This window comes from Balaenoptera physalus (assembly GCF_965194825.1).
Source record: "Balaenoptera physalus genome assembly, chromosome: 10".
Taxonomy (NCBI): Eukaryota; Metazoa; Chordata; class Mammalia; order Artiodactyla; family Balaenopteridae; genus Balaenoptera; species Balaenoptera physalus.
Genome location: NC_138889.1, coordinates 74,725,605 through 74,747,995, shown reverse-complemented (window position 1 = coordinate 74,747,995; position 22,391 = coordinate 74,725,605). Strand labels below are relative to the sequence as shown.

At 47.3% G+C, this 22,391-nt stretch overlaps 1 protein-coding gene across 8 annotated transcripts in view; it reads left to right on the top strand.

Annotated features, from left to right (window-relative positions):
- The window catches only part of ABCC8 (ATP binding cassette subfamily C member 8), a 76,027-nt gene that overhangs the window by 9,750 nt on the left and 43,886 nt on the right, over positions 1–22,391 (top strand). For all 8 annotated transcript variants that reach the window (XR_014267913.1, XR_014267914.1, XR_014267915.1 and 5 more), the window contains 7 exons: positions 1,936–2,102; positions 3,717–3,959; positions 4,850–5,038; positions 12,079–12,243; positions 15,371–15,526; positions 20,461–20,595; positions 21,659–21,821. Coding sequence is in view for 5 of the 8 variants with exons in the window: in XM_082476512.1 (XP_082332638.1) it covers positions 1,936–2,102; positions 3,717–3,959; positions 4,850–5,038; positions 12,079–12,243; positions 15,371–15,526; positions 20,461–20,595; positions 21,659–21,821 (1,218 nt within the window). In the remaining 3 variants the exon portion in view is untranslated. The remainder of the gene's footprint in view (positions 1–1,935; positions 2,103–3,716; positions 3,960–4,849; positions 5,039–12,078; positions 12,244–15,370; positions 15,527–20,460; positions 20,596–21,658; positions 21,822–22,391) is intronic.

The following is a 22,391-nucleotide window of genomic DNA, read 5'->3' as shown; positions in this document are numbered from 1 at the left end:
ACAGGCTGAGGGCTCAGCACTGTAGGATGGGACTGTGGAAATAACCCCTGGGCTTAGTCCTGGGTCCACAACTAACTCCCTGTGTGACCTTGGACAAGACACTCAGGCTCTCTGAGCCTCAGTTTCCCCATCTGAACAGGAATAGTAAGTCCCTGCCTAAGGCATAGTGTTCTTATAAAGATCAAATCAAACCATATCTGTTACGTGTTAGAGGCAAGACCAATCTGAGACATATTTTCAAGTCTTGGCCCCGGGAGGAACCCTCACGAAGGTCTGAAGAGGTTCTGGTCCCTGGGATAGAGTCTGTTGGGAGAGTATAGGTCCACACCTATTCCTTGTGACCTGGAGACCTGACCCAGCTGAGGGACATCATCCCAGTCTTGAGGGCTGGGACCAGAAGCGGATGCTCCTGCCCTCTATCCTAATGCTGTCACTCAGGTGGCATTTGTCCCTCCCCAGTTCAATGTCTCAACCTAGTTCCCAGCCCAGAGCCAGGCTGAGACAGACCCCAGCTTTTGTCCCCAAGAGATGCCCTGGCATTTATGTCCTGGCCCACCTAGGGATGAAGGCAGGGTGACAGTCTCCTTCCCTCACTGTGATTCCTCTAGAGAGGAGCTCTAGGCATTTAGGCTGACCTTATATCATAGGTAAGATCATATGTATCATATATCGCAGAGCATATGACTCTAGGGAGTAATTGGGGAAGGACTGCCTGTGCTAAAGCACCCCCTAAAGGGGGACTTAGTTACTGCTGTCTTTTGTTGTCACCAGCTGACTGTGGTTTATTGGTGGATTTGGATGGGGGTGGGTGGGAATTTACAGGATAGAATCCACAGATGGCTCCTGATGTTTAGGGTCCAAGGTCTGAAATCTGGAGATGACAAATATATTAACAGCTGATATCCAAAGAGCACCCACTGTGTGCCAGGCTCACTGTGCTAAATGCTCTCCATACGTTGCTCATGACGACTTTTGAGGTAGTACTATTATTATTCCCATTTATGGATGAAGAAACTGAAGCCTAGATGGGTTAAATGACTTACCCAAGGTCACATAGCTATTAAGTCAGAGGATCTGTGCCCAGGCGTATCTGGCTGCAGGCCCGGCTCTAACCACTATACACACTGCCTCTCAGGACTGTGACTCATTCTTTTGTATCCCCCACTCCCCAGGCTCCCTGAGGAGCATCATCATGCCGCAGTGGACTCTGGACTTGGGGGCCAGGGACCTAGGCCCTCACCCTCTCTCTGTCACTAACTTGCAGTGAGCTTGGGCACGTCACCTCCTCTCTCTGGGTCTCAGGTTCCTCATCTGTTAAATGAAAGGGCTAGATTGAAGGACCTTTAAGATCTTCCCAGCTTGGGAATTCACAGGGAAGCCATTGTGGGGTGGAGCCTACATGCACAGGCTCCGGCACTAGGCTAGTCCACTTAATGGCTGTGTGACCTTAGATCAGTTACCAAACCTTTCTGAGCCTCGATTCCTTTGTCTGTTAAACTGAGCATGACGGCAGGACTTCCTTCACAAGGCTAATGTAAGAAATAAATGAGATAAATATAATTAAAGTTATTATTTGGTATGGTGCCTATAACTTAGTTAAATTCAAGAAATAATTCCACTATTTTTCTTCTTATTTATTGTAAAGGGAAATTTTGCTGACCACCTTGACTTATAAGATGATTATTATTTTTGAACATGCCTATCATGAATGTTTTAATGTATGCATAATCATCTCAAAATTATGCACTCATATATTCACACGCACGGACACCCCTTTACTCAGAAATGTGCATACTCACACCCATAACACTTGCTTGTCCACACACACACCTCTTCCCTGACACACTTATTTTCTGTCCTCTTCCACACAGTTGCACACACACACATGAATACGTGCACACACATCCTCCGTGCTCTCTTGTCTCTCCTCGGCAGCCCTGCTAGTCTACTGGACCTTGGCCTTCATCACCAAGACTATCAAGTTTGTCAAGTTCTACGACCACGACATCGGCTTCTCGCAGCTGCGCTTCTGCCTCACGGGGCTGCTGGTGATCCTCTACGGGATGCTACTCCTCGTGGAGGTCAACGTCATCAGGGTGAGGGTAAGCGGGCCACTCCTGGGCTGCCACCCACCTGAGGACACAGCTGGGCCAGGGCGGGGCTTCTGACCCGTTTCCTGTGCCTGGGTGTGGGTCCCCACCCTCTTCTTAGCCAAGCCCTAGAGGGAGTCAGCTTCTTTTACCTACTCCCAAAAGGAGAGTTGAGGCCAGTGGGAAAAGTTTCAGGAGGAACATTCCATCCGGCTCAGCTGCCCTCTACCCCAGGCTCCCAGGGGGAGAGGAAGTGACAGCTGAGGCTGTAGGATTCTGGGTTTAATCCCATAGAGAGGAAATAAAAGCTTCAGGTACTGGCTTCTCTGAGTTTGTTTGATTTTTTTTTCTTTTTGAGGTCAGGGAGACTTATTTATGTATTCATATAGTTACACATGAATGAGTAAATGTGGCAAATGTGGCTACATACATGTCTTTTGTTTTTTTATCATTTTTGCTTGCTCCCTTTCCCTCTCTGAGATTCATAACCTCCCCTCCCCTAACCTCTCTCTCCCCAGGTAACCCAGATTAACAGCCTAGTATGTGTCCTTCCATTCTTTGCTTTTATTAATATAATACCACATACTTGTATCTGTTAAGAATTTCTTCTCAACACATATAAGTATTGTTTTTTTCTTTCAATATTAGTTTTCTAAAAATGGGATCATATTATACATAGTTTTTCACAGCTTGCTTCTCTCATCTAACAGATACCCCTGGGGACTCCCTCCAAGTCTGATATGGTTAATTTAGCTTCCTTAATGGCTGCATAATATTCCATAGTGGGGATGAGCTATAATTTATTCAGCCATTACCCTATTGATGGGCATTCACTTTGTTGCCAACTTTTTACCTTCATAAATAATGGCATATTCAACATACCTATATCTTTGTGTATTGCTGCTTTTATTTCTATGTCAGAGAATCCAAGGAATGGAGTTACTGGCTCAAAGGGTCTGTGTATTTTAAATGTTAATTGATGCTGCAGATTACCTTCCAGAAATGCTGTAACCTACCAGCAATGAATCAGAAAGCGCTTTCCCTTTCTCCAACCAGCAAGGGGGGCTATAGCCATTTCTAATTTGCGCCAGTCTGATGAGCAAAAAGTGCTATTTTAATCTGCATTCTCTGACTCCTCTGCTTTAGTTGGTGATTTGCAGCCTATAGAGGCTTCTATATTCCCTACCTCCACTGACCCTCACATGATCCCCTTTTTAGATGAGGAGACACTTTAGATGAGATGTGTCCAAAGACGCCTTGCTAGTAAGCGGAGGAGGCAGGATTCAAACCAAGGTCTGCATGGCTCCACATTCTGCAAACCCTACATGAAACACAATGGCATCTTCAGAATTGTAGGAGAAGATGGTATATGGGAGCTGCTCCTCCCCAGCCCAACCCACCCCAGGGGATTCAGAGGGGCCCTCGATGAAGAGTTATGAGTCAGGAGGCCCTGGCACTGGTAGCCAAGAGGAGTTGGGGGATCCTTTTCCTGGGAATAGGCAAACGATGGCCCCATCTATTAGAGGTCAAGGGTGGGATGTCACAACTCCAGATCTTTGCTGAGGCAGAATGGAGGGTGGTGAGAAGTTGCACTTACCCATCCCCAGTGACCCATGTGCCCTACAGAGATACATCTTCTTCAAGATGCCGAGGGAAGTGAAGCCCCCAGAGGACCTTCAGGACCTGGGGGTGCGCTTCCTGCAGCCCTTCGTGAACCTGCTGTCCAAAGGCACCTACTGGTGGATGAACGCCTTCATCAAGACTGCCCACAAGAAGCCCATTGATCTCCGAGCCATTGGAAAGCTGCCCATTGCCATGAGGGCCCTCACCAACTACCAGCGGCTCTGCGAGGCCTTTGATGCCCAGGCGGTCAGTGGGGGCATGGCCACACCATCCATTCCCTGTCCTCTGGTTTAGAGTCACAGATGGGGACATCAGAAAGTATCAGGTCAAACCCTTGATGGGACAGTGGGGAAACTGAGTCCCAGTGAGAGGAAGAGGCTTGCCCTAAGTCACACAGTGAACCAGGGACAAGTCCAAGACCAAAGACTCATAGGACAGTCACAGCTGGAATGACCCTCACAGTTTAGCTCATCTGGTCTAACAGTTTCATTGTCCATGTGGGGAAACTGAGGCCCTGAAGGGAGGTACTGATTTCCCATGGCCTGTGCTCTTCCTTTTGGAGCTCAGTGACTGTAAAGGTGGGAATTTTCACCCATTTAGAGAGCAGGGGCATTAGTAGCCTGATCCTTACAATAACTCTATGATTTGGGCCAGGCAGGCATCTCTCCAAATCACTGATGAGGAAACTGAGGACCTGAGAAAGGCTGTGACCTCCCCAGAGCTGGCCCACAGCTGGTGGGTAGTAGAGCCAGTTGCCTGACTCCCAGTCCAGTGCTCCTTCGCTGCTTCTGCCCTAGCATCAAGGGGAGACGCTGAGGCAGACACAGTGGCACTGGACTGGCATATGTTACTCCCTCATTACAGTGCTATGCTCACCACGTAGTCCCTGACCAGCTGTGTGACCTTGATCCATCATCTGGCCTCAGTTTCCCCATCTGGACCATGTTGGGTCCCCGTATGGACCCACACAACCACACGCTTGGTGGTTCCATAATTTCTTCCTGGAGTTCACCTTTTTGCAGCAGATGCCACTGGGTTTCCCCAGGCAGCAGGAGCCAGGAGCTCCCTGGGAGGCTGGGCCCTGCTGTGAATGGGCCCTCAGCCACTCTGACCTGGCCATGGGTCTCTCTGGGCAGCGGAAGGACATGCAAAGCACACAGGGTGCCCGGGCTATCTGGCAGGCCCTCTGCCATGCCTTCGGGAGGCGCCTGGTCCTCAGCAGCACTTTCCGCATCTTGGCTGACCTGCTGGGCTTCGCTGGGCCACTGTGCATCTTTGGAATCGTGGACCACCTCGGGAAGGAGAATCACGTCTTCCAGCCCAAGGTAGGCCACCCAGGGGTAGAGCAGGGCACCCTTTGCAAGGTTTTCACTCACGGGTGAGAAAGGGCAAGAGGCCGATGTGTGTGATCTGTGGCTGCACCGGGGCAGCTCCTTACCATGCACAGAGCCCTTAGCAATATCCCCCTCTAGGAGATGCTCTGCATCTGGTCAACAGAAACGTTAGAAGGCAAGCTTGTGCCCCTAGAGGATTTATGGCACTCTGCTCTTTTCACCATACCATAATCACCATAATACCTCTCTCAGTTATGTCATCATTCAGAAAGTTGCAGGAAGTGCATGTGTTTATCCAGTGTCTAGAGCTTCTATTTGTTAGCTTTTAGTTCATGTCATCTTAACAGACTCTAAATAACTTTTCGCGAATCTATCTTCTTCAGTTTTGTATATTCACAGCACTCAATGTTCAGCAGGGCCATTTTGGTGGCGCTGTTGGGGGGAGGAGAGTGGGAAACCTCCGTATGTAGGGCTTTTTCTCCCTCCATTCCAAAGTTTATTAAAAGCTGCCCCAGTTTTATTAATATGTTAGACTTGCCCATTAAAATTTCTTTTTAAAAAAGAGTTCCATGTCTTAAAAATATTTGAAACCCATTGGACTAGCTGATATCCAATGGCCTTTCCGGCTCTAAAGATGCTACAGACTGAAATTTGTCGGACAACAGAGACAGAAAATCTTTCTGGGGTTTATTTTCCTTTCTTGGGGCAATAGCATCCACTCTGGGGGTGAGGGTGGAGTACTTAATTCTTCCATCTGTTTCTTTGCTGCCACTTAGGTTTAGATGGTCACGAAACGGAAAACTTTTCACCTCTAATAAAATTCAGAGTCTTATTTTCCCAGCAGGAACATCATTATAACCTTTTAACCACAAACAGACAGTCCAAAAATGATGCAGGGAATTACTAATTAGGGATCTGACTACTAATTTACGACTCTCCCTTGTGTAATGTTATTCATCTCGTGGGCTCCAAAATTGCAGATATCATTTAATCCTCAGGAGGGTCATATGAATTTTTTCCAGAGATATAATTAATCAGCTGAGTACTTTTGGCCGGGAATATGAGACACTCCAAGTCTGTTTGTCTGATTTACTCAGCAAATGATTATTGAACCCTACCATGTGCCAGACCTGGATTAGGCTGTGAGAGTGTAGAGGCAATGGTTACGATGAGGAGGATTAACAATAATAACAACCATTTATTGACTGCTTAATACATGCCTGGCTGTGTGCAGAAGTTATCCATGTGTTACCTCATTTAATCCCTAAAACAGCCCTTTAGGGTAAGTTTTTTTGTAACAGTTTTATTGAGATATAATTCACATAACCATACAACTTATAAGATAGGTATTTTAATCCCCATTCTACAGATGAGGAACTTGAGGCTCAAAGAGGTTAAGTAACTTTTCCTAGGGTCTCTCAGCTAGTTAGTGACAGAGTCAGGATTTGAAACCAAGTCTCTTTCACTCCATAATCTGGGCATTTACAATCATGATGCTAAATTGATTATTATTATCAAGCCATCACTGCTGGCTCCAAGGATTGTGAAACCCAATGGAGGAGAGAGAAATCTAAATAAAATATTTTTATACCATGTGTTAAATACTACTACTCGGAAATAGATACAAGGAACTATGGGAAGAAGGAGTGACTAACTCAGCCAGTGATCATGACAGCTTCATAGAGGAGAGGGTATTTGAATGGGGCCTTGACAGATGCATAGGAGTTGGCTAGGCTAAGATGGGTAGATTTCTTGTTCAATCAAGAATGTGAGGACTATTAACTTTGAAATAAATTTTATGAAAACTTTACTGTACTTCACAATTTTTTCGCTTTTAGAAAATGCTTCTATAATGTGTCAATTCCTTAAAAAAATAAACTTGAGAAAGCCTAAAAAAAAAAAAAAAACTTTGAGGACTCTTTTTGCTTATTTAGACTTCAGTGGCTTTTGAGCCGCTGAACTTTATTTGGCCCCAAAAGAGGGGGGAAGAGACTGCTTCTCTTGTCCACAGGAGTGTCACCTTCAGGTTCAGTCTGACCTTAGATGACCCCCAAATACTCCACATTGATAAAACCGCAGCAGCATGGAGCCAGTTGTTAATATTAGGGGGAAGTGACACCAGCCAGAGCCCTTGTCAACTTGTCCACATCGTCTTCTTCTTCCTATGTTTCCCAAAACTCTTATGCCAGTCTCCTAAGAACTCTAAGGGCGGATGTGTCAAAGAGATGGTGAGAACAACACTTAGAATATTAGTTCATCTGAATGTTAGCTTTGCCTTCTCTTTTCTCTTTGTTTATACACAAACCCTGAGATTTGCTGCCCTCTCATTGGAACGCTCTTGTCTCAGTTACTTGTTGGCACATAAATCGCCGAGACAGGTGGCCCTGCCTCAGTGGCAGCAGGCCTTATCAAATGCAATATTTGTTCCCTGCAGCCCAAATACAATCAGCAAATTACAGACATAGAAACGAGAGTTGAAAGTAAATATAGTCTCCAGTGTCAGCAACAAAGAGTCCTCAATCGTGTGGTTGCTTGGGATATGGCTTAATTCTCATTTGGGCTTCTGGGCCCAGAAAGTAGGGGAAAGGGGTCATTTATTAAAGTTACTTGGTTCACCCCCCTACCTCCCAGCAGGCAGCTCTAACCCAGAGAGACAGGTGCTATCCTGGTCTTTATGAACAAAGAAGGAAGCTCTCTAGCTACACGTCACAGTGTTTAACAACCCTCTCAGTGAGAAAGCCCTTCTTTCCGCTCAGCCTGAATCCATCCTGCTGCAGTCAGCGCAGCCGGGCACCCATTGTTTACTCTATTATCAGTGGCTGCCCTGTCCTCTCTTCCCCCGCCAGGATACTCACAGTTGACAAGAATCATACCGCCCTTGGCATCTTCAAGGACAAGCATTTCTTATCTCTTCTTTTATTGCTGGAAGTGTCATATAGCCTGCTAGGTCTTTGGCACTCCTGTCCCCCTGCCACTCCCCAGGGAAAGCTGGGACCCAGGCTGTGCACAGCCCACAGTAGATCTCTTTCCAGCCCCCTCTCTCACCCAACCCCCACCAACAATCTGTCACCTTCCACGGATGCCTCTGATCTGTCAGGGGGGCAAGGATTTATGAAAAACTGCTGGCACCTGAAACCTGCCAGCACTGCTCTAGGCTGTGAGCTGAGCAGAGAAAAAAAGAAAGAACAGTCTGGGTTTGATCTCAGGGCCAAAGCTTCAAATGGCCTCTAAACCTCAGTGGGAGTCATGTGTAGGTTAGTGAGTGTGTGTTGTTTCTGAATGAGTTCTCCTGAGACCTGCTTATGAGTCTATGCGTATGTCCTTCTGTTTGTCCCTGTGTCTCTTGGTATGTCTCTTTCTGTGTATATCTGTGTCCCCATTTGGACACCTATATTTGTGGCTATCACTGTGGGTACTTTGAGAACTTATATGCATTTCTGTGATTTTGTGATGTCAGCGTGTGGGTTGGTCTCTTTACGACAGTGCCCATGAGCTGCTCTGGTCTGGCATGCGTCACTAACCCCCTCTCAGCTGCCAAGATGCATCTCCAATGTCACCTCCTCCAGGAAGCCTTCCTCTGGTTGAATTAGATACTCCTCTTCTGTGCTCCCATAATATCCTACGCTTGCACCATCAAAGCACCCCTTTTCTTTTTCCTCAACTTGACCCTGAGTCTCCTAAGACAGGACCTGCATTGTCTGACCTCTGTGTGCTGAGCTCCATGCCTGACACCCAGGAGGCACAGGAGAAGTGATTCTTCAATGAATAATGCAGATGTTACTGTTACTGCTTACACTTACTAAAAAATTTTTTTACCTGCATTGTTACATTGGATTCTCATAACAACTCTCTGAAGTAGAAACCCTTAATGGCCTCATTTTACAGGTAAGGAAACTGAAGCTCAGAGAGGTTGAGGAACTTACTAAGGACATAGTAGCTAACCTAATGAGTCAGAGCTCAGACTCAGATATGGCTAACCTCAAAGTCTAAGCTCTAAACCACGATGTCAAATGGTTGTGGATTGATCGGTGGGTGCCTTGGTCTGTGAGTGGTCAAAGACAGTTCTCAGTGTTTTTACCCAGGGCCTCCCAGAACTGGGACCTACAAGCAATTCACTTTTTGGCCCTTGCCAAAATTGGAAGCAAGATCCCAAGTGTCCCCCTCTCCTTTAAGCTCCAGAGAACAAGGGAAAGGAGCCTTTCCAGTCATACCTCTGGCCAGGCAGGGGCAACGGGAGTCAGACCTGTAGAATCAAGAGTCCTGGGTGCTAGGCCTACCTCTGCAACAAGCTCCCTCTGCGCTCTTCAGCAGTCACTTACATTCTGCAGGCCTCTGTTGGCTCGACTGTAAAATGGGGAAATGTATAGCTTCTATAAAAAGTGGATGGGGGATGAAGATCATATGCATTGATTAATTTAAAATATATTTATTGAGCGCTACTGGGGAAACCCCTGGAAACAAACACAATTTCCTCCCTGAGAGCTTGTGAAAATGTGAGACAAGGGCATCTGATCTTCCAAAGCATTTACCACCCGCCAAATGTCAACTTGTAAGTCCTTGGCCTTTTCTCTCCAGTCTTCAAGGTGCTGGGCAATGCCAGTGCTCTCACAGCCATTTGAAGCTTCCCAGGGCCTGCCTTCCTTGGGCAGCATCCTGGGCCTCTTTGGCTAGTCTAGAACCCACTTCTTAATCAAAATGTAGCTATTCTGGCCTCCATCTCTTTTACGCTGTCTCTTTGAAGAGAGATCAAATAATGACCCAATCAATGACTTATACCTGCCAAGCAGATTTTCATTTTAACAGGTCACAAAATTCTTGATCCAAATAAATATTATTTCTGACCGCAGGGTGTGTGTGTTGTTAGGGGAAGGGGTCAAGGCTTTGCCTTTAGACCTGAAAAAAGAGAATTTGTTGCTTTGTGAAAAATGTACAAATACTGATGAGTGCATTGAATAAATAGCACCCATAGCCTAACCAACGAGATTGGTTGATTTTTCTAGCCCTCATTTTCCAGCGTATGTGCTTTCTGATCATTGTGACACAGTGAATGAGTGTCATTCCATGCTGCTCGAGAGCTTTCATGGTAACTGGTGTTCTTGGTTGCATAGTGTTCCCATGAGTATCGTAATATACTTACCCATTCCCTGTGGTTAGATATTTACATGGGTTTTTGCACTCTCCCCCTGCTATAATCCAGAGATAGTACATCTTTGCACATACAGCTATTTCCTTATGTTAAATTATTTCCTTTGGGATAAATCCCCATAATGTGCTTTGTGGCTTTAAAATAATGGACTCTATTCTCCAGAGCTGGGTCTCTACGGAGGCTGGTAGAACAGAAGAATTCCAAGGCATGTTAAACAGGACCAGGTTTTTCCCAAACCTGGATGACTACATTTTTGACCCAGAGCCATCCAGGTGGGCATCTTTCAGTCCCCCACAAGTCACAAGCTTGTAGCTGACAGTAGGAGACTCAAGGTCAAAAGACTGGATGAGGCTTAAGTAGTGGATCTACGGTAGTGATTTTGGCATCACACAGGTTCATGTTCACGTGTTTTCCTTTATCAGCATGTGACCTTGGGCCAGCCACTTACCATGCTGAAACTCCATTTCCTCATGTGTAAAATTGGGCTAATAATGGTACTCTTCTCATTGCGTATTGTGCACATTGCACCTGGTAAATATTGTATCCTGCCCCTTGCTTCCCTGTTAGGTCAGGTTCTTAAGCCACATGGCCTAGTTTTAAGGTCCGTTTTGCTGCTTCCAGCCATCCCCACCCTCTCTCCCTTCTCCCTTCTCCCTTTCCCTGTTGTACTTTAACAAATGAGACAGAGTCAGGGGCTTCAGGTGTCAGTAGGACCCCCTTCTAGGAGACCTCACTTCTCCCTATATCTGCTTCCTGCTGTTCCCCAAAAGGGAGAGACCCCATCCCACAGAGGAAGGGCCATACAGTTGTAACCAGGACCAGCTCCATGGAGCTGTGAGGGCTGGTTAAAGGGGCCTGTTGAACCAAAAGGCAAGATCTTCTCTACCATCAGAAAGGCCTGTATCCAGGATGCAGGAATTTCTGCCTCTAGGAACAGGACTCCGCTTAAGAATTCTGACCCTTTCAGCCTTCTCTGGTGTGGACACGCCATCAGGCTCCCTCTCATCACTTTGTTCCCACCACTCTTTATCCCGCAGCAGCAGTTCCCACACCCTTCCGAATCACTTGCAAAGTTCAGGGCAGAGTCTCCGGAAGGGGAGAGCTATGTCTTCATGGAAACACTGATGTGGCTCTGCTGGGGAGCGATGGACTTAATCAAGATCAAAGTTTTCCCGGGAGCTGTTGATGATGAATTTAGAAACACATGCTGTTGTTCCCTGGTATCTTTAGCAATGAAGTCAAAGTGTTCCCCCCCCCCCCCCCCCCGCCCCACTGCTTATCATCTGAGATCTTGCTGGAGGTGCAGGAAATCTTACGTTTAAAAGGAGGTCCCAGGAGCCCACAAGGCTGGGGCGCTTGGGTCTGAAATAGTCAATTATAGGCAATGAGTTCCCATCTCTCGCCTGGGAACACTACCGCCATGTTTTCTGCTGGTCTTTCTCCCCAGAAGTTTCTACAGTTCAGGCTGTTGGTGAATGTGGGACAAAGCCTCAGCTGATTCTGTTTTTGTAGCAGAGAACACACGTCGTGGGATCTGTTCTAGCAGTTCTAGTTTTGGCTGCTCTGTGATTCGCTCTATTTATTCTTGTCCTATTCAGAGTGAGCTCCCCTGGCCTGGTGGCCACAAAGCTGAGAGTCATATTTATGGGCATGAGGTTAGAACTGGGCCACATTCTGTTCACCTAAGTTTATTGATGGAGAGAGTATGGGCAGCCCTCCCTATAGTTAGAAGAATGCTAGTCTGATTTTTCACTCATAAACAGTTGCACAAGGCTTGCAAGCATGGAGGGTGCTATAATAATGGCCTCTATGGCCCAGTAACAGGTACCAATGGCAGTCATTTTGCTGGCAACGACTACCACCTCTGAATTTCTCTTTCCAACAGACACAATTTCTCGGGGTTTACTTTGTCTCATCCCAAGAGTTCCTTGCTAATGCCTACGTCTTAGCCGTGCTTCTGTTCCTTGCCCTCCTACTGCAAAGGACATTTCTGCAAGCATCCTACTATGTCGCCATTGAAACTGGAATTAACTTGAGAGGAGCAATACAGGTACTTGAATGATTATTCTTTTCACTTCACAATAAGAACTGCATTATTTGTCCTGATGGACACTCAAGAATGATTCTGCTGTGAATTTATTTTCTTGTTGCCCTTTAACAGTGTTTTGAAACAATAACCATTGACAAGGCAGTGTGACATAGTGGAGAGTGCCTTGGACTGGTCTTGGGAAATGTAGTAGTTCTATCCCTAGTTCTGCCTTGGACTAGATCTGAGATGTCAACTGCTCAGCCTTGAATGGGACGGACATCACTAATCAATCACAGCACTTTTTCCTGCTGATTGCAAGTGCAGCCTAAGAATCCTTCTATAAATGTTGTTCCAGGGCTCTGTTACCAGACAGTCTTCTTTGGTTACAAAGAAGCATGTTTGACATACCAAGACTAGATAGACTGTAAGATCTATTTGAACTCTTAAATCTTGGGTCATGACAAGAGAGACGTATCCAGCCTGCTAAGTCCCTAGGTCTAGGTTCTTGTTCCTGTCTGCTGTGGCTTCCTTCTCAGAGTCGGTTGAAAGGATGGTCAAGGTCAGGAAGGATTCAGGGCCCCATTAGGCAAGGTGGTGATGAGCCCTAGTGTTTTCATTAGAATTTTGGTTCCACTGTTGGAATGGAGAGACCCAGTGTGATAGTGGTTTAAATAGGATACAAGTTTGTTTTGCACATTTAGTCAGGGCTGATGCGGCAGCTATACAATCATCAGAGACCTTGGCTGCTTCTGTAATGTTGCTTTGCCAGCCTTCTTACATGACTTTGTCTCATGGTTTAATGAGACTATTGAAATTGCCACTATCGCGTCTACATTTAAACTAACAAGAAGAAAGATGGGACAATAGGAAGGAATGCTGCCTTCTTTTCAAATCATGATGCAGAAGTTGCACAGATCCTCTCGCATCCCACTGGGGAGAAATTGGCCACATGGCTATACCTAGAGAGGCTAGAAAGTGTGGTCTTTATTCTTTTTCTTTTCTTTTTTTTTTTTTGGCCACACCACGCGGCACGTGGGATCTTAGTTTCCCAACCAGGGATCGAACCTGTGCCCCCTGCAGTGGAAGTGTGGGGTCTTAACCACTGGATCATCAGGGAAGTCCCTGGTCTTTATTCTTGACAGCCATATATGCCCTGCTAGAAATTCTTCTTACGAAAAGAAGAGAATGGACAGTGGGGGACAGCTGGCAGATTCTGCCATACCCAGCAATTCCCATGAAGTCAGTAGAACACTAGGAAGTTGTGACTAAATCCCAAAGCCAGCTCATTCTTCAGAAATTTTTCTCAGAATCATGAACATTGATTGGTCCTCTGGGAGCCAGGATCAGAGGCACTGCAGAAAAGGAACTGAGAGGAGAAGGGTATAGCCTGGGCTGGAGACTGTGTCTGGGTCCAAACTCTGGTTATCTTGGTATAGTCCATGTAAGTGGCGCCCCCTGGAGTTGTATAGCGCACAGCTTGTGAAGCTGTCCATCTCCAGTGGTTTTTCATTTCCTCATGAATGTCATCAAGTGAGAATGGTAGAAAGATCCCAGGAAAATGTAAGACCCTCTAAGACGCGTAGGGGTTCAGATCTAGGAGAACCAAGCTACTGCTAGTTCAGAAAACCTCTCTAAAATCCCAAACTCTGTCCAGACCCCTCCAGTGACAGGCAGGCATGTATCACAACAAACAGCAGCCAATTTCATAGTCAAGCAGTTTTGTAATTAAATCTACTTTCTATTTCTGTCATAAATCACACACTAGCCCAATATTTTCCAATTATACTAAAAAAGCCAAATATGTTTTTTTAATGTATTAGCATGTAATCATTTTTATTAAACTGTCTGAATCTTTTGCATGAATTCATTATGTCCCCGAAAGAAAATGCTGGCATTAATTATGGGAGCAAATTAGAAAAAAACTTCTTCCTTTCAGAGATTTACAGAAATTTATAGATAAGGGTTTATGTCTTCATGAGTTTGAGAACAACCACAGTTCTTGCATGAAAAGTTGTGAAGCAAGATTCCTGTATTATATATAATTTTTGACATATACCAGGTTTCGGTTGTGTAATTCTCTGTATCCTGATCTTAATAATGCTTTATTTGATAGTTTACTGTATGTTCCCACTTCACTGAAACTAGATTTATTATTATTCTTTAAAGACAAATTGCACATAACTTAGGATGAGCGTAGATCTGTCAAAAAATGTCATTGCCATTGTATTAAACCTTACCCATGGTATATATAAACTCGAAAAAGACAGAACAGGTTCATGCTTTAAGCAGACCTGACCCACGAAAAAGCCCGGTTTTACACAAAAGATGAATTAAGGGCTGGGAATCCACCTTGCAACAGAATGCACAGTAGAATTTCATTCAAGAGCAGGCATCCCTAAACGGAATGCATTTTTCCTTGTTTAAGGGCACAGAGCCTGACAATTGCCATCTTTCTGGGAGGCACAGTCATTGCGCACATAGAGCTTTTAGGTTCGGAGTTCACAGGGAGCCATTACCATGGCTGCTCCCCATCTACCCTGGGGAAGTAGAACAAGGTCCTTGGGGTGGCCAGACTCCGGACGGTGCTGGGGCTGATCGACACAAGCATTTGTCTCACAGAAGACCTTCCCAGGCTGAATCCTTGTTTTATTTAAAGGCTCAATTAAGACAGGACTTGGCCCCAGAGCATACCCACTTTCCCGGTTGAAGAAGCCGCATTAAAACAGATGGCTGCCACCCTTCATCATTTTTATGGCTCTAAAGTGTGTTCTCCACGGACCTCCGGTAAATCAAGAATACAACTGGACGTGAAAATCTGCTTTTAAGATTTAAAAGCTAATTAAGTCCTGTCTCCAAGGGAAGGGCCTTGCTTGCTGGGGAAGTAGCTTGTCATGCTAGCACAGATTCCTCACGTGAATGCTGCCTCTCTGACTTGCTTGAACTATAGTCAAAGCCCTTTACCTCTCTGAGCCTTAGTTACGCCATTTGTAAAACTGGAACAATCACGCAGTGCCCTTTACAGAGCTGCTCTGGGGCTCCATGGGGGAATGTCTGAGAAGCCCCTTGCACTTTAGAGACACATGGCACCTGGGGTGGTGATTAGGATGTTGATGATGACAAACGTGAAATACTCTGCTCTCATTTCCAGACCAAAATTTACAATAAAATTATGCACCTGTCCACCTCCAACCTATCCATGGGGGAAATGACTGCCGGGCAGATCTGTAACCTGGTAGCCATCGACACCAACCAGCTCATGTGGTTTTTCTTCTTGTGCCCAAACCTCTGGGCTATGCCAGTACAGGTAAGGGATGTGTGCTTTGTTGGGGATTGGGGGGACACAAAACCAGAATCCGCTGGTACATGCCCAGTGGCCAGGATCTCACCATCTTCCATTCCTTGTTTGCCTGTACCTTCTATCCCCTTGGGGTCTGCATGGAGTGTATGCCTGGGTGTCTATACTGTCTTATACTCTGCAAGTGGTCTAGCCATCTCTCTTGATGATCAGAGAAGGCAGTGTCACTAAGACTTTTAAAATGTAGCCAACCTTAAAAAAAAAAGTATAGAATAATCATGTGTGGAACACTTCCACAAACATTAAAAGTTATGTTATAGCAGAGTACTTAATTACGTTGAAAAGTGTTCACAATGTATTTTTAAGCAAAAAGAGTAAGTTAAAAATAGTACTCACAGTGTGCTTCCTGCTAAATTGGAATATACACATGTATATATTTGCACAGATTCACACAGGAAAAAAAAGAACTGAAAGTCCTCGTGGTGGGATTACAAGTGATTTTTTTTTTAAATGAACCATCTTTTTCCCTTTATTTATTTTATTTATTATTTTGTGGCTGTGTTGGGTCTTCGTTTCTGTGCGAGGGCTTTCTCCAGTTGCAGCAATTGGGGGCCACTCTTCATCGCGGTGCGCGGGCCTCTCACTATCGCGGCCTCTCTTGTTGCGGAGCACGGGCTCCAGACGCGCAGGCTCAGCAGCTGTGGCTCACGGGCCCAGTTGCTCCGCGGCATGTGGGATCCTCCCAGACCAGGGCCCGAACCCGTGTCCCCTGCACTAGCAGGCAGACTCTCAACCACTGCGCCACCAGGGAAGCCCCACAAGTGATTTTTATTTTGTTTATGTGTTTCTAAATTCTCCAATAAGCCTGTGTTAATTTTGGAAATCTAAAACATGGCATTCCCTAAAGCCAGGCAACTTTCGGGACTGGCTCTGGAGGAGGCACATTCTCCCCCAACGGTAGAATGAGAATCCCCGGCACGGTTTACCTGACTCCTGGCCTCGTCTGCTCCATCTCCCATCTGGAGCTCTTCCACCACAGAGTCTGTGATTCCTGTCCTGAGCCTGAAGATGAATCTTCACTCTGGTGCTCGGGCCAGAAGCTGAAACCCAACATCCATTCCCAGAGGGCCTGCAGGCTTCACGGGGGATGCCTGGTATAGCAGAAAGTGTCTGGACTTGGGTGAGGCAGGCTGATTCAAGTACTTAACCTATCTGAGCCTCGGTTTCCTCATCTGGGAAAAGAGGATGATTCCTACCTTCTGGAGGTGTTCTGATGATTCAATTAGGTAGTGTGAGCAAAGCACCAAGCACAGTGCCTGGCATAGAGTGGTCACTAAGTAAACATCAGAGCCCTCTAACTTGCTCACTTTGATGTAAGAACTTTACCAATCCAGAATCCGTTGCTTCTTGGGATGTAGATTCCATAAACCTTAATCTAAAGTGATTTTTATTGGTCTTCCTTACCTGTAAAGTTTATGTGTAAGAGACACTAAAGAAAAACAGAAGGAGAGGCTTGCATAGGGAGGCAGCTAGACAAGATTGGACGTAGGGCAGGAAATCTGATGGTCCTTTTTATGGGAACAGCCACATACACCATTCCCTATTACCACTGACCAACACCCAGATCCCTGTGGCCCCCTCCACTCTGCCAAGATGGATCAGTGACTACAGAAGCTATAGAAGGGCCTGGAGAGCTCACCTAATACAGTCACAGCCTTTTATTGTTTCTCTTGTGTTCCCTCGAACAACCCGTTTTGGAAGATTTTGTCCACCAGACCTGCTGCATTGTTATGGTTACTATTATTTTATTTTTAAAATTTTATTTATTTATTTATTTATATCTCTTTTTTTTGGCTGCATTGGGTCTTCGTTGCTGCGCGTGGGCTTTCTCTAGTTGCGGTGAGCGGGGGCTACTCTTCGTTGTGGTGCGCGGGTCTTCTCAATGCGGTGGCTTCTCTTGTTGTGGAGCACGGGCTCTAGGCACACGGGCTTCAGTAGTTGCGGCTCTGGGCTCTAGCGCGCAGGCTCAGCGGTTGTGGGATCTTCCTGGACCAGGGCTCAAGCCCATGTCCCCTGCATTGGCAGGCGGACTCTTAACCACTGCGCCACCGGGGAAGTCCCTGGTTACTATCATTAATAGTGTTTATTGCACATGTACCATTGCTAACAAACCTAATAGCTGATAGCCGCTGCCCTGTGCCTGGCCTGCCCAGCCTGTCTCACTTGTGTAATTAACTCTCACAACACGGTGGGGGGGGGCATGGGGGTGGGAGATTAGGTGAGAATTTTTACCTCCACAAAGTACTTACCTTTCCTTATTTATCATGAAGTATCATTTGATTTTCTGGTTTAATTCCTCAAAGACTGTACCTTTGCACTTATAGCTTTGATCAGCCCTCAAGACACAGTGTTACCACCGGAATTGATACAATTCCTTCGACCAGGTCAGGATTCCATGTGCAGCCTGGCTGGCCACAGGGCGCTGGAGGCTTTTGATGGTATTGAAATTAGCTCAGGAGCCCCTGTTCCTTTGTCCCCAGGGGCTCTCCCTGATTTGTCATCTTTTTTTATTCACATATACTTATTTAAATAACAGTTTTATTGAGATATAATTCACCCACTTAAAGTGTACAATTCACTTCAGCATGTTTACAGAGTTGTGCAACATCATCACAATTTTAGAACCCTTTCATCACCCCCAAAAATAAACCCACGTCCACCGGCAGTCACTCCTCATCCCTGCCCCCAGCTCTAAGCAACCACTGATCTACATATACTTTTGAAAACCTAATGAAACTTTCTTCTCAGAAAAACAAATGTGCATTCATACATTTTGCCTACAATTTAAGGGGCTTTGTGGGCCCCCTGAAGCTTATTGGCAACCATGTCAAAGAACGTGGCCATAGTGAGGACCTCTGTGCTTCCTCATCCCATGGGCATCAGAGGCCCAGAGAGGGCGGGGACCTTACCCTGGGCCACACAGTGAGCTGGTAGCAGCACCATACCCAGGTATCGCCTTTCTGTGGTTCCCTAGTGACAGAGGTCCCATGAGGCTTGTTTGTTTGTTTTTAAGAAGGAGGGTCAGGGACTTCCCTCGTGGCCCAGTAGTTAAGACTTCACCTTCCAATACAGGGGGTGCTGGTTTGATCCCTGCGATCCCTGGTTGGGGAGCTAAGATCCCACATGCTTGGCAGCCAAAATACCAAAACGTAAACAACAGAAGCAGTATTGTAACAAATTCAATAAAGACTTTAAAAATGGTCCACTGTCAAAAAAAGATCTTTAAAAAAGGGTCAGCCACCTTGTCTCCAGCTAAGTGTCAGGCACTATTCTAGGTTCTTATCATATATATGTTCATTTAATCTTCACAACAGTCCTGCTAAGGGGGCAATTAAGATCACCATTTTAAAAATGAAGGTGCTGAGATTCAAGATTGCACTGCCAGTAAATGCTGGGACTGCATTCAAACTCGACTGCAGACTCCTGGGACTGTGATCTCCCCACCACTACACGAGACTGCTTTCCTAGCCTGAGACTAGGAGATAAAATAGTCCTTTTATTCCCCACACTTGCTTTGCACACTCAGAATCCCTGATTTCTGGTATGTTCTCTCACAGGGTCCATTCAGACCCCTGCAGAAGGGCAGAGGAGGCAGAAGGGTCTGGGGAGCATGACAAAGGGTAGCTGAAGTGTGAGGAGGAGGCTGGTGGCAGTAGAAGTCACATCCCCAGCTCTTGCCCCAGCAGCTGCCAGCCTTGGAGGTGGTGGGCGTGCAGACACCGACCCCCAGCCGGGGCCCTGGTGGTGACTCTGGCAGTGCTCTGAGAGCTTCCCTGGTATCCTGCTCTACCCAAGCTGCTAAACAACACCCCGACTGCCTCCAAATGAGGACAGCTAATGGAAAGAGTGGATGCCAGGGATAATTTTCCAGAAGGATGATGGGAGTGGGGGCCAGCAAGAGTAGGAAGGTTTTTCATCTCCTAATGTGCTCCTCTGCCCATCCATGCCAGCATTTAACATCAGTTAAACACTGGGAGGCAGGTGGTAAAGGGGTCATTTACCAACCCCCTAGGAACCTGCTAATGCAGGAGGCATTCTCTAACTAATAGACATAACAGAGCCACCCACCCACTCTCTGGCCCTTGAGATGGTGCAGGAGCTTAGTGCCAATTTGGTGTAGGGCTCAGGGAGTGCAGGGCCAACCCAGACACACTTTTTGTTTTCAATTAAGGAAGACAGCACATCTGTTCCTCTAGAATAAGCCCTGAATTTAGAAGCGTCTGCCTTTGAAGGAGACCTGAGAAATTGTCATCTTGATGCTTTGGGGGCTGGCAAGAGTAATTTATACTTCTCATAAATATTCAGAAGCCAGCTGTCATTTACATAAAGCTAGAAACAGAATGAATTCTCTTTTTAGAGGATACCTACCAGATTCACTAAAAATTAAAGACACCAGGAGCATAAGGATGAAAAGTAAACTCTCAGACCCTGGACTGGTTTTGTCTGGCGTGGATGCAGCTATTTTGCCCCTTTGCTCACGTATCACTTTTTTCCAATGAGAGTGAACCATCAGCCTTGAAAACCAGCAAACAGAGCAAAAGGTGCTGTCACTCACTGTGCAAACTCAGCTCTTAGACCTCCATCTGGAAAGTAGACATGGAGAGAGTTAATGCCTCAGCCAGCCTTGCAGATAAATGCAGTTAGTTACCAGCCCAGAAATTCTCTGCTTGTGTGAGAGCCCATCATGTTAATCCCTCCTTCTGAAACTGCTTCGTAGCACCTCCTCCTCTTTCCCCCAAGAAACTTCTGAAAGCTGGACACCAAGGCATGTCCCACTTTAGGGCACTGGGATACGGGGTGGTGGGGGGGGGGGGTTTGCCAATACCCCCTGGCAGGGAAGCCCCCCAGATCAAAGGGAACTCATTCCCATGACCCTCCCTCAGATCATCGTGGGTGTGATTCTCCTTTACTACATCCTTGGAATCAGTGCCTTAATTGGAGCAGCTGTCATCATTCTGCTGGCTCCAGTCCAGTATTTTGTGGCCACCAAGCTCTCCCAGGCCCAGCGGAGCACATTGGTAAGTATCTGCAGGTGTGCCTGCCCCCCTTCCCCTCCTTCCCCCACACTGCTCCCTCTCCCCCTTCCCCTCCTTCCCCCACACTGCTCCCTCCCCCCCTCCCCTCCTTCCCCCACACTGCTCCCTCCCCCCCTTCCCCTCCTTCCCCCACACTGCTCCCTCTCCCCCTTCCCCTCCTTCCCCCACACTGCTCCCTCCCCCCCTTCCCCTCCTTCCCCCACACTGCTCCCTCCCCCCCTTCCCCTCCTTCCCCCACACTGCTCCCTCCCCCCCTTCCCCTCCTTCCCCCACACTGCTCCCTCCCCCCCTTCCCCTCCTTCCCCCACACTGCTCCCTCTCCCCCTTCCCCTCCTTCCCCCACACTGCTCCCTCTCCCCCTTCCCCTCCTTCCCCCACACTGCTCCCTCTCCCCCTTCCCCTCCTTTCCCCACACTGCTCCCTCTCCCCCTTCCCCTCCTTCCCCCACACTGCTCCCTCTCCCCCTTCCCCTCCTTCCCCCACACTGCTCCCTCTCCCCCTTCCCCTTCCTTCCCCCACACTGCTCCCTCTCCCCCTTCCCCTTCCTTCCCCCACACTGCTCCCTCTCCCCCTTCCCCTTCCTTCCCCCACACTGCTCCCTCTCCCCCTTCCCCTCCTTCCCCCACACTGCTCCCTCTCCCCCTTCCCCTCCTTCCCCCACACTGCTCCCTCTCCCCCTTCCCCTCCTTCCCCCACACTGCTCCCTCTCCCCCTTCCCCTCCTTCCCCCACACTGCTCCCTCTCCCCCTTCCCCTCCTTCCCCCACACTGCTCCCTCTCCCCTTACATTAGTGGGTCTCCTCTCTCTTCCCCCAGATGTCACCAAACAGTGCCCCCCACACACATCCACACTACGATTGACCTTAAGCAGGTCACTTCAGCTGTCCAGGCCTCGGTTTCTTTGTGAAATGGGATTAAGGGAGCATCCCCGAGGAGACGGGGGCTGGGCGTAGGCTGTACAATGGTGAGGGCATTGACTCACCTCCTTCCTCTTGGGTGGGATGGGGGCAAAAGAAACCCTTCTCTGACTCAGTGACCCCTGGCAGGAGTATTCCAACGAGAGGCTGAAGCAGACCAACGAGATGCTCCGTGGCATCAAGCTGCTCAAGCTGTACGCCTGGGAGAACATCTTCCGCACGCTGGTGGAGGTGACCCGCAAGAAGGAGATGACCAGCCTCAGGGCCTTCGCCGTCTACACCTCCATCTCCAGTGAGTCCCCCGCAACCAGCCAGCCCTGTGTGCTGCTGCCTACATGCCAGGATAGGGTGCCACGGCTGGGGGAGGAGGTAGGGGCGGCAGAAGCGGGAGACTTTGGGAATCATCCCATCCAGGAGAGCCTCAGACTGTCTCTTGTAGCAGAGCTGCCAGAAATCAGTGTTCTTCAGCCATTTATCGAGCAAACGTATTGAGAGCCTGCAGGGCCCTGGGCTGGCCCTCAAGGTACAGTGATGAGAAAGACAGATGTGGTCTTTGATGTCTTATTAAGCTGATATGTTATTGAGAGGCAGCAATAAATGAATAAATAACAGCAGTTTTGAATTCTCCCAAGTCTGAGGACTTCTTGTCAATAAGTCAGACTGAGCTGCCAGTGCCTTAAGGAAGCTACAAGGAAGCTTTCATCTACCTGGGGCCATGAGAGGTAGAAAATTTCTCTTTAAAGAACAAAAGCTCAAGCTTGAGGTACTCACAGGTGTAGGGACTGAATTTACATTAACCAAGTGGTTTGGGAACCCCAAGCCCCGAAAATAGAGAAAAAAAGACCAAAACTGGTAAAACTCC